The sequence below is a fragment of the Fringilla coelebs genome (assembly GCF_963513975.1).
Source record: "Fringilla coelebs genome assembly, chromosome: 10".
Classification (NCBI taxonomy): Eukaryota; Metazoa; Chordata; class Aves; order Passeriformes; family Fringillidae; genus Fringilla; species Fringilla coelebs.
Window position 1 is genome coordinate 14,581,481 of NC_140036.1, and position 15,556 is coordinate 14,597,036.

The window sequence follows — 15,556 nt, forward strand, 5'->3', positions numbered from 1 at the left end:
ACACAATTACTGGACTGACTAGAGTGGTGAAGGAGACCTTTTTTGGTCTCAGGGAAAGAAAATAAATGCAGTGTATTAGCAGGTCTGCCATGCCAAAGCATCAGCTGAAGGCGAGCAACTGGCTGCCAGGATTAGCACCCTTCCTTGGTGGGGAGAGAAGTCCTTACACAATGTGGAATGAGGCAAATGAAGTTTTCATTGCAGGAGAAGAATGGGAAACACTGCAAGCAGCCAGCTCAACAGACTGATGAAACAGCAGCCCCAGGGAGGCTGTTGAAAGGCTCTTTTGGTTATTTAATGAAGTGTGGTTGAGTTTTGACCCCTCAGATTCAGCTCTGGAGGTTTTCTGTGAGCGTTTGAGGTCTTGCTCCTATCCCTGGGCTCGTTGGCCACTCAGAGAATTTTTTTAATCATATTCCCTGTAATGGTTTTCTTTCCTGCTGAGTGGAAGGCCTCTCAACTGACAGAACAAATTCCTCATATGGTGAAGAGGAGATGGGGACCAAGCCCAGGAGCCCACTGCAAGCTCAGGGACCAGGAGGGGACCTCAACCAGCTTGGGCAAACCATATCTCCAGGCACCACCTGGTGAATATACAGCATTTACCAGTTCCTATGGAACTTTTCACAACAGCAGGTTAAACAAATCAATTTTATTTAGAGAGAAAGGGCTTGTCTTGAAACTGTTGAGCAAGTTCTTTTAGACCACAGTGGATAACTGCGGTGGCAGGGGCTCCCATTACCCTCATTAGCAAAGTTTTAGCCTTTGCAAAATGCAGGCTTGCTCCCCATTCCCCAGAGGTTACTGCCAGCAGGATGGCTTCTCCCTGCTCCCTCCCTCCCAGGCCCCAGCTGAGGACCTGCTCTCCTGCACCCGACCCCAGCAGCAGCCCTGCTGCACACGCAGCCGTGGTGTGGAAAAGCAACACCAGAGAAACGCATTTTCAGCTCCACTTTGTAATTTAAATTCAGGAGAAGCACCCGGGCAGGAAGCCCCCAGCCACTGCTCTGTGCATGGCTGCAGGTCCCTGGCCCAGGTCACCAGCAGTGGCATTGCTGCAGTCCTCCATGGAGGCATGGCACTGACACTCAATGGCACCGTGCCAGCCTGTGACACGGTAAAAATATCCTGAGGCCACAGTGAGTTTCTTTCAGTGGGCCAGCACCAGCAGCGCTTCAGACCATGGGTTAGAGCACGTAGAAGTCATTGTTGTTTGACAGGTCACTGTAATGGCAGAGGGCGAGAGCGGGGCCCTGTGCCGGTGGGGGCTCGGCTCGGCCCCTGCCCTGAGGGCCCTGTGCCGGGGGCCTGCCCGAGCCGGGGTTGCAGAGGTGACTGTCCCACCTGGGCTCAGCCACGGCCTGCTGCTTGTGTCTGCTGCTGCCATTGCAGGAGGTCCCGCAGCAGTGGCACGTCAGGAAGCGCTTGACTCGCTGTTTGGCCTTCGACTCGGAGGCCGAGGCCGTCCCTCCGCGAGTGAGAGTCACAGGAGTGGCACCCCGGGGCTCAGGCTGCCCTTTCAACCGGCTCCTTCTCCTCTGCACGGGGTCCAGGCTGATGTCGGACTGGGAGGAGCAGCTCTCGTTCCAGCCGGCGCTGGCGCTCAGGCTGCGCAGCGGCAGGGCGAGCCGCAGCGCCTTCCAGAACTGCGAGCCCGAGCGCTTGGACTTCTCCCCCTTCCAGGTGACGAAGGAGACAGACTCCTTCAGCTGGAGGATGCTGGGGTGGGTGCACTGCAGCGGCCTGTACTCCACCACGATGAGCTTGGTGGCTATGGCGTTCTGGCACATGATGCCCAGCTTGAACTCCAGAAGGCTGATGCTCTTCTCTGTCAGGTAGTCAGGGCTCAGGACCACGATCATCCTGCGGCTCCTCTGGATGAAGTCGAACACAGCTTCAGTGGTATCTAAGAGTGCAAGGAATTGGGGTGCACAAGGAGAAGGGAGTGGGGAGAGAAAAGCTGAGGAAGCTGTTCGATGCCATACCTGCACAGATCCCTCTTCCCACAGAGGGAAACCTGGCACAAGCTCTGTGACTTTCAACTTGCTCACCCTCCTGCTGGCAGCATTTTTGCTGTGCAGGGGTTTTTTGAGAAGGCTGAGGCGGTAAATGAGAAGCCAGGATGTGCCATGATTGTTCTCTGACTTCTGCACAGCATCGGTCATGCCCAGAGAAGTGCAGACATTTGATAAAGGGTGGGTCTTGTTTGGAAACCACCTGCCCAGAGCTTGAGCAACTCTTGCATTAGGGGATCATAGCAATCATGTCCTCCTGCCCCAGCTCAAACTGCAGGGACTGACCCACCTCCCCCCGTCATGCTCTCTCATCTTTAAGAAGAGCCTCTAAATTTAGAAAGCAAAAATGTCAGCCTTAAACCCCTCTACCAGTTCCCCTAAGCATCATGGGGGGTGGAATGCATTCAAAGCATTTCTTGGGATTGTTGTAAAGCTTAGGAAGAAGCTTAGCTGAAATGGTGCCAGGCAAGAGCAACATCTCTTTTATTACCAATTTTGAAAAGCAGCAAACCTGAAGGATGCCCTTGGACTTCTACCTGTGGCTTGGGACACAGAAAGTGTAGTGGCTAAAGGGTGAGCAGTGGAAAGAATGGGAACTATATGGCTGCAGCACTCAGCAATTTAACAAAAGCTGAGTAATAAACTGTAAAAAAAATTCAAAACCCATGCACTTACTAAGTGCTGGTGCCTGAGATGATAGGGGACCCAAGGACAAACCGGTGTTCAAGCAAGACAAGGATCATTAGAGTAAGAGCTCTTGCACATTCAGAGAGAAAAATCTGCCTCTAGGAATGTCTTTCAAAGAGCTGTTCTGGGAAGAAGAGCTACCTCCTGCTTCTCTTCCATTTCACACTGCTAAAGCCTTCATTCCTCAGGATGGAGACTCTCCTCTCTCCTTGACAGTGGAACACTGCTCTTTTATAGGAATAAAAATACTGTTCCTTCCCTGCAATGGCAATGCCTCTTGATTCTCCCAGCACTTGGCTGTCTCTTATCTCACAGCAGAAAGTGTACTGTGTTGCATCTGAATGCACCTTATTTTAATATGGTACAGAGCAGTCCTTTTTAAAGAAGTATGACTAGCTGTAAAACTCATTGTCACTAGATTATTTGGAGACCCAGATAGGAAAAATGATTATTCAGTAAAATGCTAATGGAGAAAGTAGGGCATTGTTTGGTTAATAAAATACTGGAATTAAAATCAAATTATTTTGAGGGGTTTTTCTTCTCATATAAAAAGGTTGGTGGGATTTTTACCACCAACACACAAAGGAAAACACTGATTCATTGAAACCAAAAGTAGATGATAGTCAGTTCTGTCAGAATTGTCATCACCATGACACGTTTTTACCATCCTATTTCAAAGGCATAAAGAATTGGCAGCAATCTCCTAAGTCCAGACCTCATTCAAACTTTTCTACAAATGATTGAAATCTATTTTGAAAACAGCCAGGCTTCAACAGTTTGTGAAAGAAAACTGTTTGAAAGGTCTTTCTTTTTGAAACTGGAATCACAGAACCACAGCAAAATGTAAGCAGAAGCAGCCCCTAGGAGGTCTACCTGCCTGCTCAAAAACCCAGGTTCAATTAACATAAATGACTCTGATGCGGCTGAAATGTTTTGATTGAGGTGACAGTGCTGGTTTTCTTTTATCAATTTTGAATTTGCAACGCTTTTTGAGACTTTTAATTTTGAGACTCATGTTTTTTGACACTTTTTTTTTTGAGACTTTTTTTTTTTTTTTTTGGCAAGGAAAGTGTTCAAATTTCCAAAGATATATTTGATTTTGAGAAAGAGATACATTTAGACTTGGCTGACCAGGATACCTTGGGATGTTCAGTTTGCAATGTTTACCCAGATCAGGAAGAATCCTGAGCAGACACTACACAGTGTGCAGGTAGGATCTTCCCTCCCAGTGAAACAGCACTGGATGGGACAGGCAGCAATAACACTGCAGGGGCTTGGGGATTCAGTACTCTTGGTTATCTGCTTTTTACTAAAAAACATCTTTACTAAATGTTTGCAAAAGGCACTGGGTATTTTTATTGGTTTACTTGTGTCTCCCCAAAGATGTAACAGATTATAAGGATTATGGTCACAGATCCTATATCCATAAACCTCAAATGCAAAAATGGGCACAGGTACTCATTTTGCTCGTGGTCTGCAAGTGCTGGGCTGTCTCTCAACTTACCTGCAGGCAGGCAAACATGGGAAATGGGCAAGAAAGTGACTTTGATGAGAAAATAGGAAGCTGACTGCACCCAGAAACTGATGGGCGAAGTAGCCTGAGAATGAGTTTGATTTCTGTGGTTTTGGCAGATTTCTAAAATTCTGATTTGATATTTAAAACAGAGATTATGTTGCCTTCCCATCTTTCTGTCTGGTGATTGCCAAGTGAGAACTCCACATCAGAGACTTTCTGTGCATGCGTGTCTACTGCTGTGAGACATCTGAATGCTGTGTGTCACTGTGTTTCTGCTTGGATGGTCCTGGGAGCTCAGGTGCCTCTTCAGGCACAGCATGAAACAGCCAGGAAAATGTCCCGTTCCAAGGAGGAGCCCCAAATGATCTTGATGCTTGGACTACACACAATCATCTTTCTTTAACAGCGTTTTACAGACGTAATGGGAAGATGGTAGTTATGAGAAATGCACAAGGACTGAAATGCAAAAATGAAAATGTTTTATTGAAAAGCAAAATAAAATAATACTGACACTTCACAAACCAAATCACACAAAGGCAAAAACATACAGAAAAGGGAAAACTCTGGAACAGCTGTACAACATCAAACAGCACGGGAAGGGAAGACATTTTTTCCAATTCGTGCCACGCTCTTTCCCGATGAAAAAACAAAGAGGAACTTTGCATGAGCTGCATATTGATAAATGTTAGGTTAGAGCACAGAAACTCAAATAAATCAACTGATTCAGATGGATGCTGTGACAGAATCCCACAATGGAAACTGCATGTGGCACAGAATGAAATGACAGGAGTATCTGAGGCACTTGCACATCTACTTTACAGTTGGGCCTGGGCTTTACCCTTGGCCTGAAATACCCCAGCAAAGCCTGTGGTAAAGCTCCTGGGTGAGTGGAACCTGCTTCTGGACTGTCCCTTCCACACTGCTCCCTCTGACCTCTCAGGTCCCTTCCAAACCATCGCACTTTTCGCCTTGTGGCTGCTCTGCTGATGTCTCTCAGTAAGCCTGTTCTGGGGTTGCAATGACACCAAAGGCCACTGCAGTGTATGCCTGAGAAAGTCCAGGCCTATTAATTATTTGGACAACTCTTCCAATAAAATCAGCAAAATACATGAGGTGGATTTAACTTCCTAAAATAATCAGACTTACTAAAACATCAGCATCAAATCTCCTGGTGACTCAGGTAAAAGTGAGATGTGATGTACTGAGGTCTGGGATGTCGATTCAATTTATGAGTATTTGGGAGTCAATCTTTTAAAAATCATATGAGAACCTAACACAGCTCTGCTTTGGCTTCAGGGCCTTCCCTCTGCCTGCAGATCTGGCAGCTGATCACAGAGATGCTTAAAACACAAACAAAAAGGTGAAGCTGGGCACAATGACAGGGTTGCAATGCGTTCACAAAGCCGAGCACGGGTTTGGGTGCTGTCTCTTATAAATGAAGTTTTCTGGAGTGTGGGAAGCAGCTCTGTCCCTCCAGACAACCCCAGTAGAAAAGCTCATAATAAAATTTTAAGCACCTCTGAGCAGATGAGGAGCTCCACTGCCTCCAGTGAAGCTGACTGCAATTCTACCTGCTTAAATCAAAGCTTACTTGGGGTGGGAAGGATGAAGAGGACAGTCAGAAAGAAGAACTATTTGCTACACATCTGTACAGTGTCCTGGTTCCGGCCAGGACAGGGTTAGTTTTTACAGTAGTCAGGAGGCGGCATGTCCAGGATACTGCAGTTATTCTATACCACCTTGCATTTGCAAGGGGTGGAGGGAAGGGGGTCTCTTTTGGGGAGAAAGGGTCCCAGCACAGTGCAGCTGGGCCAGTGCAGGGCAGCAGAAGGAATGGTTGGATATGTTCAATTGTCAGGGGGTTTGTCCATGGGAATGATTCATTTCTTGTACCCTCTATCACCAATATTGCTGTTAATGTTCATTTTCTTATCTCATTGCTGTTTCCAGTAAAGTTTTCTTGTTTCATGTCAAGATTTTTACCTTTTGCACCTCCAATTCTCCTCTCCCTCCCTCTGGAGAAGGAGGGAGAGGGGGAAAATGAGGGGCACATTGTTTCAGGGGGAGCCCTGAATTGTGGGGTACCATTCCTAAACATGACATACAGTACCTGACTAAGAGCATGGGGGGCTGTAGCTCCCTGCAGCCCTGGAATAACATTAATCATAAAATGCTAAGGGCAAAAGGTTTTCCTGACTGCATTCAGTCCCACACCTTTAAGGCTGGGCCTTTTACTGGGACACCCTCAAAGCTCCCAGCTCAGCTGGGTGAACACTGCATAGACTCCTAACTGTAGTGCTTTTATAGTGCCATTATAAATGCTTATGCCTCACCTACTGGACACCAAGAGAATAAATACATGAGTCAAAGGTGACTCAGGAGCAACCATCACCAATAAAAATAAGTATGCACTTGGTGTGTGTAATACTGAACTCCACAATTAAGTGGGCAGGTCCTTGCACTAAGAGCTGTAGGAGTATGGAGGCACCCCCAGAACCTAAAGTTTTATTTGAAAACATTGTGAACCATAGCACCAGTCAATGTGAGGGCCCCACTGTGCTTTGGTTTGTCCTACAAGAGAGATTAAACTCCCCTCCTCAGCATGAGCTGCGTGATGGGGGTTAACTCACCATGCCCTCTCCTGCTGAAGCAAGGACACCTACACAGCGGGTTTTTCTGCTTCTGTTTTGTGTAAATGTTGCAGAAGCTGAGATACACTCTCTGTTCTGCAGCTTTGGGCTGTAATCAAGATGGGGAGAGACTTGCTTTGTAAAGCCCAAGCTAGTTTAAACCTAAACCCTGAATTAGAAATGGTGGCATTATTCAAAACCGGGCATTGAAGACAGAATCTTTATAAAATCATAGAATAATCTGGGTTGGGAAGAACTTTCAAAGACCACCCTCCCTGCAATAAGCAGGGACATATTCAACTGGATCAGATTGCTCAAAACCTTGTCCAACCTGGCCTTGAATGGTTCCAGGGATGGGGTATCCACCTCCCTTGGCAACAGTGTTCTACCACCCTCATTGTAAAAGATGTCCTCCTTAAATGTAGCCTAAATCTACTCTTTTTTAATTTAAAACCATTACCCCTTCTCCATAAAGGGTAATTGCAAAAGGCCCTACTAAAAAGTCTGTCCCCCCTTTTCTTATAAGCTCCCTTTAAGTACTGAAAGGCCACAAAAAGGTCTCCCAGGAGCCTTCTCCAGGGAGAACATCCCCAGCTTTCTCAGCCTGTCCTCACAGTCTTACCTACATGGACAGAACTAGTAGGTTTTAGGAAGTTCAAGTAAGTTTCTGGGGTGTCCTTCTGAGTTGGACATAAATCCATGTCATTCCAAAGACCTTGGAAGTACCTTGCATGCTGCTTTCCCCCAGCCAGTGGCAGAGAGAGAAAGGCAGGTTCAGTAGTATATTGGGGTTCCTTGTAGTGCTTGTGAAGTCCCTGAGTTTACAAATAAACATCTCTCACATGCTCCACAGCCTGTACTCATGAGAGATTTCCCTGGATTACAAGCAGCTCTGAAGGATCTGGGGCACTTGTGAGACTGCAGAATCCCAGAGACTCTGGATACAAATACTCTCAATACAAATAGCACCCAGTAACAGCTTCTGTAACAGCTATTTCCCATTGCCAAACTATCTGGATGCATCTGCTTCAAAGGAAATTTGGGGGGCAGAGATGAGGACCTTCAAAAGTCCATGCTCCCCACAGTGCAGCAGGAGTCTGTGATCCCACATGTGATTGGCACTACAGACCCAGGACATGCAGGAAAGGCTCTACACTGGAGCCACCTTGGAAATTGTTCCTCAGCCTCTGCAACAGGGACTGAGGACCAGAAAGGAGTGAAGTTACTTAGGACTGGAAAGAAGCTCTGTCCTGGATGCTAATGAAGGTCCCATAGGAACTGGATCTAGGAGTACTGGCCATGCTATCACAAGGTGCTGGATGCATCCCACCTAGATAGCAAATTTAAACCTTAATCCCAGGGCTTGTGTGGCTGATAACAAGGACATACATTTGCAGAAAGCAGGTGTTTGCATCTTCAGACTCTCTAATGACAGAGCAATATCAAAGCTGCAGGGAAAACACAACTATCCTCTGAAATGCTTGGAAAAAACCCTGAGTTCCTCCCCACTCCCTGGCCTAACTAGTGGATTTTTGAGGTGTGTTTTGGTTTGTTTTCTGACTGGGTCAAACATTTTTCAGGGATATGCATCAACCCATCAAGGCTTAAGCTCCTGCTAGTTTTTTTCACTGGCATTTCCACCTGCAGCTGCTTCCAGAACCTGCCCTTTGGAAATTTGGATTTCTCTCCTTTCCATTTAATGACATTCAAGGCTGCCTTGGCCTGCTTCACCTCCTTCACTTTGCTCTTCTTGATGGCTTTGTACTGCACTAGAATGACTTTGATGTTGCCCTTGGAGGCCATATTCTCTAGGCCAGCCTTGAGCTCCAGCAGGGCCTGTGTCCCCTGCAAGACGTAGTTGGGGCTCAGGACAACAAGCAGACGTCGACTTTTCTGGATGAAGCTCAGGGTTTCATCTGTGACAACTGGGAGAAAGAAACATTGAGGTGGTTAGTGATGCCCAAGAACATGCTGCTGAGCTGCTGCTGTGACAGCAGGTGACTCTTGATGGGGACAATAAATCCCTTGGAGGCTCTCTCTAGACTACACCGGTGCTTCCCAACCCTGTGAGTGACTCCAGGTGGGACCTCCTACACCAGGGCTAGTTTCCACTGCCCCATACAGTGGCATATTCTCCATCAATCCAGACTAGCTATAGATGCCTTTTCTCCTCCCCATGCTACACAGAGATAACCAAGAGAGCTACACCTAAAAGTCACTGTACTACAGATCAGCGACACCACCCAGTGCTGTGAGGATGCCTTGTGGCCAAGAGGGCTGATGATCTCAGGCTGAGATTTAGCTTCCTCCTAATGAGAGGGGAAAAGGAGGCTCTCTGCAGCAAAGCAGGGAAACTGCCAGCTGCATAACACATGAACTCAAGGGAAAGACTCACCCTGAAGAGGCTTCAGGAGGTCTGAATGTCTATGCTTACATCCTCATCTGGCAGATGTCCAGAATGACTCTGGGTACTCCCTTCACTCCTCTTGCCTCAGTTTCCCCACACAAAGTAAGTATTCACATCGTCCCCAAGTGTCCTCATGGGACAATTTGCTTTGGTAATGCTACCATCCTAACTCCTGTTACTCATCCATCTGTTCCTGCTGCCGTCATCTATGAAAGCAGATTAGAGCATTTTTAGAACTGACTCTGAGGACTTTTAGTGAAGTGTCCCAAAAATGACATCCCTTGAGCTAGAGAGATGTCATGGTAACTGTGGATCCTCTTTAATTTTCTAACATCTGCAGGTAGACTGTCCTTGGCCATCATCTATAATTAATGTGAAAATCCCTTGTAAGTGTGAATCCGGGTGCTTGTACTCTCTGCTGCAGGATCTCCCACACTTCCTTGATAAGGGAACACTCTTGACTGGTCAGAAATTACAATGGAGAGTAAAATAATGCTGACAGACAGCTTCATTTAGCTGTCAAGCACGTTTGATTAGTTCCTGTCAGCCAACTCACGGGATAATCCATCTCCCACTGTTTCTTCATCAAGGACAACATAACTCTCTACCCATGACACAGATGCACGCTCTGGAGGCATGACACCAGCTGCCAAAAGCTATTTCCTGGCCCCCATACTTTACTGAGAAGGAGATTAGTCAAATCCTGGCTAAGAAGCTCCGGGGAAGCCCCAGCAGCATCGCGGATTGCAGTGCGGTGACAAACCACTCCAGCAGCACTCCGCAGGGCTGGCACTGCCTTGGGGCTGGCAGGGACTGAGAGAGGCACAGATGGAAACGTTTGGGGGTAAGGCAAGGGACAGAGAGCCCAGGAGAGCAGTGCTGGGAGGAAAATGACACCCCCTAAAGTGAACAGGACACGAAGCAGCAGAGGGAATAGGAGAGAGATGGACATCTGGTGAAAATGGCTCAGAGCAAACCTGTTCTGAGCCTGACGCTGGCATCAAGGAAATTGAGCCTGGAGGGTGCCCTGCCACATCACTCAGGCTCTCTTCAAGGAGGAACAGCACCAGGATTGCAGCTGTCTCACTGAGACACACACATTTATTTACCCTCAAACTTTAAGGTGCTCCTGGCAACAATCCAGGAGAGAAAGATAACAGAACCCAGACTGATTCTGCTCCCTTTGTCAGGTAGGTGGGCTGAGAATCCAGCAGTCCCCCCTGTTCCTACTCAAAAGAGACACCCCAATGGACTTTCCCAGCACAGGTTTGTCACCAAAAAAAACGACTTTAGGGTCCTGAGCCAAAGCCCATGAATTCAAAGCAGGGTGGTCTGCACTGGCAGAAATTCAAACTTTGAACTTTTAATAGGCATCAGGATGATACAACCAACTCAGCCTCCAAAAAACTAAAAATCAAGAGTGTTGCCTAGATTTGTGCCCTCGCTGTGTAATTTGTGTGAAAGTATGTGTATCTGGATAGCTTCACAAACTTCCATTCTTGGTGACTCCCTGCCTCCCTGAAGCAGACATTATGTCCAGAACCTTGTATGGTTTATCTCACAACAGTAATAAAGGATTACATCTTACTGAAGAGATGAGTCTCACTACCTGCAACAAAGTCCTTTTGATAATAGCAGCTAAATTCTGTCCCATATTAGACACAAACTCCCTAATTAACGAGGATTAATGGGATGCACATTATCTTCTCACTGGAGGCTTTGACACCTTCCACTCCTTCCTGAAGTAGACACTCAGTTTTTACAAGGATTCTCCATTACCCTCTGTGAGCTGATCCAGTATAACACTTTCCCTGCCTCTTCTAGCCTTGACTTTATCCAGTTTTTTAAGGCAGCTCAGAGGGCTTGCATAAAGGTCAGTTTTCCGGTTCCCCCTGATGACATTCCTGCACATCACTCCTGGAAGGAGCAACTGAAACAACCAACCACCATCCCCACAGCAGCCATTCTGGTGGCCTGGAGCATCTGCAACACTGTCATGTGAAGCAAAAACATTAGAAGACACTAAAAAGAGTTCATTAACAGTGATTGGGAAAAAAAACCAAAACATAATCTGGATAGGCTCATTGCAATCAATGATCACTACCTCAATGAACAATAAAGAGGATGTGCATGGAGCACAGCCCCCTGTGAGATACTCACTTCCCCCAGGGAGGCTGTCTCTGTCGAAGATACACAGCTTGTACCCGAACTCGTTCTCCAGGACTCCGCGCAGCGTCAGCAGCACAAACTCCTCCTCCTCGGCGTTGCGCGCGTAGGACACGTACACGTCGTACTCCTTCCCATCTGGGCACACGAGCACAGGGGGACACAAAGGGCACAAGGGACACCTGTGATACTGCCCAAGCTGGGCCTTTGACTTGCAAGAGAAGCAGGCAGGAGGGCTCACTTGGAGCCCAGGCACTGCAGGTTAAGGCATGTAGATTCCCACAGACCAGCCGGTTCTGTCCGGGCTTCTTTTGCCTTTTGACACCTCTGACTCTGCTCCCTCTCACTGCTGTCTATCCACACGAGCAGTCCCACCAGACAGAGACTTGCACCCTGCCCACACCCTCCGAGAGCTGCCGCACCCCGTGGCAGGTTCACACCACAAGCTGCAAGGGCTCAAACACCCTCCTCCTCCTCCAGAGGAGAAAATCTCACCTCAGAGTCCCTAGCAATGAACTCCCAGTAACACAGGGAAGAACTGAGGACAGAACGGTGATTTCCACATCCATCCTTTTGGATGCCTTCCCACATTTTAAAGCAGATCACTCTGGATCAGATCATGAATCCTTTACAAAGAGTCACCAGGGAAACAAGGGACTTATTGAAACCTGATGATGTATCTTGACAATCTAGATTGGATGATGCAGCTAGATCAGCAGGGCAGGGCTCTGGGGAGCCTGGCATGTCCATGCTTCACCTTTGCAGAGAATACAGAGGACTTCTTTCTCCTTTTCCCTGAGCCAAAAGCCTGACTCCTCTTGCTCTAATGAGCAATGACCCACACAATTGCATGTAGATAGAGAAATGGAAGGTCAAAATGTCATTATGCTGTGAAGAGGTTTAAAAATAGCTTATAGGAAAACTCCTCTATGAAAATAAAGGGCTTGCAGCAGGATAAATAAAAGAAAGCATTTAACTCCTTACCTAGAATGGTTTCATCCGTTCCAAAATGAGCCCGATAGAAGAGGACCATTTCAAGCCAATACACGTGATAGATGACTATGAGCACCACAACGAGCAGGATGGTGGCCCCCAGGCCACAGGCCAGCTCCACAGTGTACTTGGGTGCTACAACTGAGTATAAAAATAGACAGGGGGTCAGGGTCAAAGAACAGGTTGGACCTTCAGCTGGGCAGGAACAAGCTTGTGTCACATGCAGCCAAACACTACAGAGGAACAGCCAAGAGCCAAGCTGCCCCTTCAGAGTAAGGTGGCCAAGCCAAGGCTTTTCTGACAGGACATGTGATGGCAGCAGAAATACATGAGAAGGAGAGGGAAATCATCCAGAAAAAGCAAGAAATGTATATGACCTAATGTAATGGAAGAGTTGGAGCCAACATACAGAGCCACTTGCTAAAAGCCAGGCACTAAGGGGTTAGGTTCTGGCATCCCTGATGCTCCTACGGGATGTGCAGTGGGATGGGCTGCACTGAGCTTAGCACAAGGTTGCTCTGCCAGCAGCAGCTAGGGATGGCTCTTGGACTTTGCTGTGGAATGGAGCAGGGTAACCATGTCTGCTCAGAGCAAACCCAGTCAACTAACCAAGAACAGACGTGGGGAGGAAAAGGGAGGATAGTACAGGTCAGTCCACTAGAAATCAGTATTTAGGCACTGATATTTAGAGAAAGAATCTGAGTATTTCAGATTCACTTCTGCTACATGTACAAATATTATCACCCCAGAAAATTATATATGGAGTATGAACTCACTGACAGATGGTTTCAGCCTTTCTCAGTTTTGTGTGTGGTCTATTGTTCCTCCCTAACAATCCAGAAAAGGTTTGTCTCAAAGGAATGAGACTAAAATAGAAGGAGGACAAGTACCAGGAAGAAAAAGATCTTCCAGTAAAGACCTCCCAGAGCTTTCCCATGTTTATAATGCAGAGTAGAGGGAAGAAGGTGTCTGGTGTAAGTTACACAAGCCATGGCAGCAGTCCCTGTGGGAGAGGGGAGGTCTGGCTTACAGTAAAAACAAGTGTTGAAGCTCTAGATAAGGCTGATAAGAAGGCAGAAAAATCCCCCTTAGTCAGGAAACCTCACATAGCTTTTTTTACTGAGAGGTGGGTCTGGGAAACAAGAACCAAATCTTTGATGAAAAAAAGACATTGGAAAAACCCACACAGAACAGAGCTGAATCAGTCTATACCATCCATGCTGAGGTGGCTGTATCTAGACTGCAGCATCATGACAGCAAGGAGTAAAACCAGAGAGCTCTGTGGTGTAACTGTCTCACTCCCTGAGCAATGCCAGCGAGTACAGACTGTCTTCTGGAGGATGCCAACTGCTAGCTGTTGTGTCATGCAAAACCTTCACACAACCAAATAACCTGAAATCATTTCAAGCAGCCTGTGCCCTCAGCTCTGCTTCAATTGTGGCACAGGGATGGGATGAGGACAACAGATCTGTCCTTTGAACTTGCCCATGGGGGGCCCTTTGCTCCCTGCCTCTGAGAAGTGGCGCAGTATGCCAGCAGTGCCGACAGAACAAGCTGCGTTAGGCAGCAAGGGCGGATGGAACTCTTTGTCCCCTTTCTGTTTTGCAGGGCAAGGCTGAAGGCAGCAGCACGAGCCCCCCCAGCAGCCCCCTGGCCTGCAGGCACCGCACCTTTCACGCGCACCACGGCCTGGCTGCGCTCCTCGCCCTTGGCGTTCCTGGCGTGGCAGGTGTAATTCCGCTTCAGCTCCTCTGCTGTGGCTTTTGCAACTGTTAGAGTCCTTACCAGAGTTTTGTCTTCAAAATCTCTGGTAATTTCACTGTAAGAGAAAAACTAGAGCATTACACAAGTGAAAGTGCAGCAAGTTTTTAGTGACAGATATTCCTTTCCCTGATATAACCTCTTCCTTTAAAAAGGCCAAAACACATAACTTGATATTTATAAATCAATATACACTTCAGATTGTAATACAGCTGCAGCTATTCCTTTATCTGATTTTCCTTAATATTTATTTTACCGCTCATAATTTTCTCATTGCAGCTGTGCCACGTTGCCTTTTAGAGGAAATGGAAGTTCTTGCCTATAAACAAGAAGATCTCATGAACTCAAGATTCACAGCTCACGTCACATTCCCTATGCAGTCCTGGATGAGTCACTTTGTCTCTCTCTGCCTGAATTGACCGTCTGCAAAATGAGGATACAGTATTTCCTTTTTTCTACTGTGGTTTGCAAATCAGCTGGGGCAGTGACTGCCTTCCACTTGTAACTCAGCATCCAGCAAATGGGACTTTGATCCTCATTTGGTTTCTTTATGTGATTGAATCTCTATTCTTCCTAATCAATACTATGCATAATATTACATTTTTGTTTTCAGCCTCTGTTTTTCTGAAACAGTTTTATACCCTATGCTATTTGGGAGCACTCCTCTACATGGAATTGCCAGCCCCTGTTTTAGAAGTCCCACAACAACAGCAGCTGTTGGCATCCCTACCAGGACCTGAACAAATGATTATGTGAACTGGTTAACAAAACTCCCTCAAATCCATCTGTAAGATATGACACTGTCCAGGTCCGGAGGCCTCCTCCTTGGAGGTCCTGGTGCTCACCACAGCAGGGTGCAGACACAGGGGCTTCTGATTAACAGGGAGACTACACTCCATTAGGACTGTCACATGCCTGTACCCACACGGGACCCAGGGGATTAGAAATGAAGGTTCACATTACATGTTACCTTTGTGTGACTCTTATCTTGGGGTCCGTGATGTCATCTGTGTTTCTCCCATCTATGGTCCACCACACTTCAGTTCGGGAGTCCTTCAGGAATGTGAAGAAAACCTCACACGGCAGGATAAGGTCATCACCTGCAAAGAAAGGACCGTCATCTCCTAGGAAAAGGGATTGCAGTGCAGGAACAGCAACCCCTTCACTTTAGTGCTTTCCAAAATCCTACTAGACTAAGCTCTGTGTCCCTTCAGGAAAGAATGAGGCCAACATCCACTTTCTGACATAAACTGTAATAACAGCTTAACATCCCTGGACATGAGGATTTGTGACAGACAGATAAATAGAAAAAGATGTCCTGCCTCCTCAAATGTGTTACAAATTCCTTGACTGCACGAAGTGACCCACCCAAAGGGACATG

At 47.1% G+C, this 15,556-nt stretch overlaps 1 protein-coding gene across 2 annotated transcripts in view; it reads right to left on the minus strand.

Annotated features, from left to right (window-relative positions):
* Nucleotides 1-1,187: 1,187 nt before the first annotated feature.
* The window catches only part of IL1RAP (interleukin 1 receptor accessory protein), a gene marked incomplete at its 3' end in the record, with an annotated part of 47,483 nt that continues 33,114 nt past the window's right edge, over nucleotides 1,188-15,556 (minus strand). The window contains exons 7-11 of one of the 2 annotated variants that reach the window (XM_084212155.1): nucleotides 15,146-15,275; nucleotides 14,085-14,233; nucleotides 12,406-12,555; nucleotides 11,416-11,559; nucleotides 1,188-1,906 (exon numbers count right to left, since the gene is read on the minus strand). In XM_084212155.1, coding sequence (XP_084068281.1) covers nucleotides 1,188-1,906; nucleotides 11,416-11,559; nucleotides 12,406-12,555; nucleotides 14,085-14,233; nucleotides 15,146-15,275 — 1,292 coding nt within the window. Of the gene's footprint in view, nucleotides 1,907-4,675; nucleotides 8,774-11,415; nucleotides 11,560-12,405; nucleotides 12,556-14,084; nucleotides 14,234-15,145; nucleotides 15,276-15,556 lie in introns of those variants that run through there. The other variant, XM_084212156.1, reaches the window with a different exon arrangement.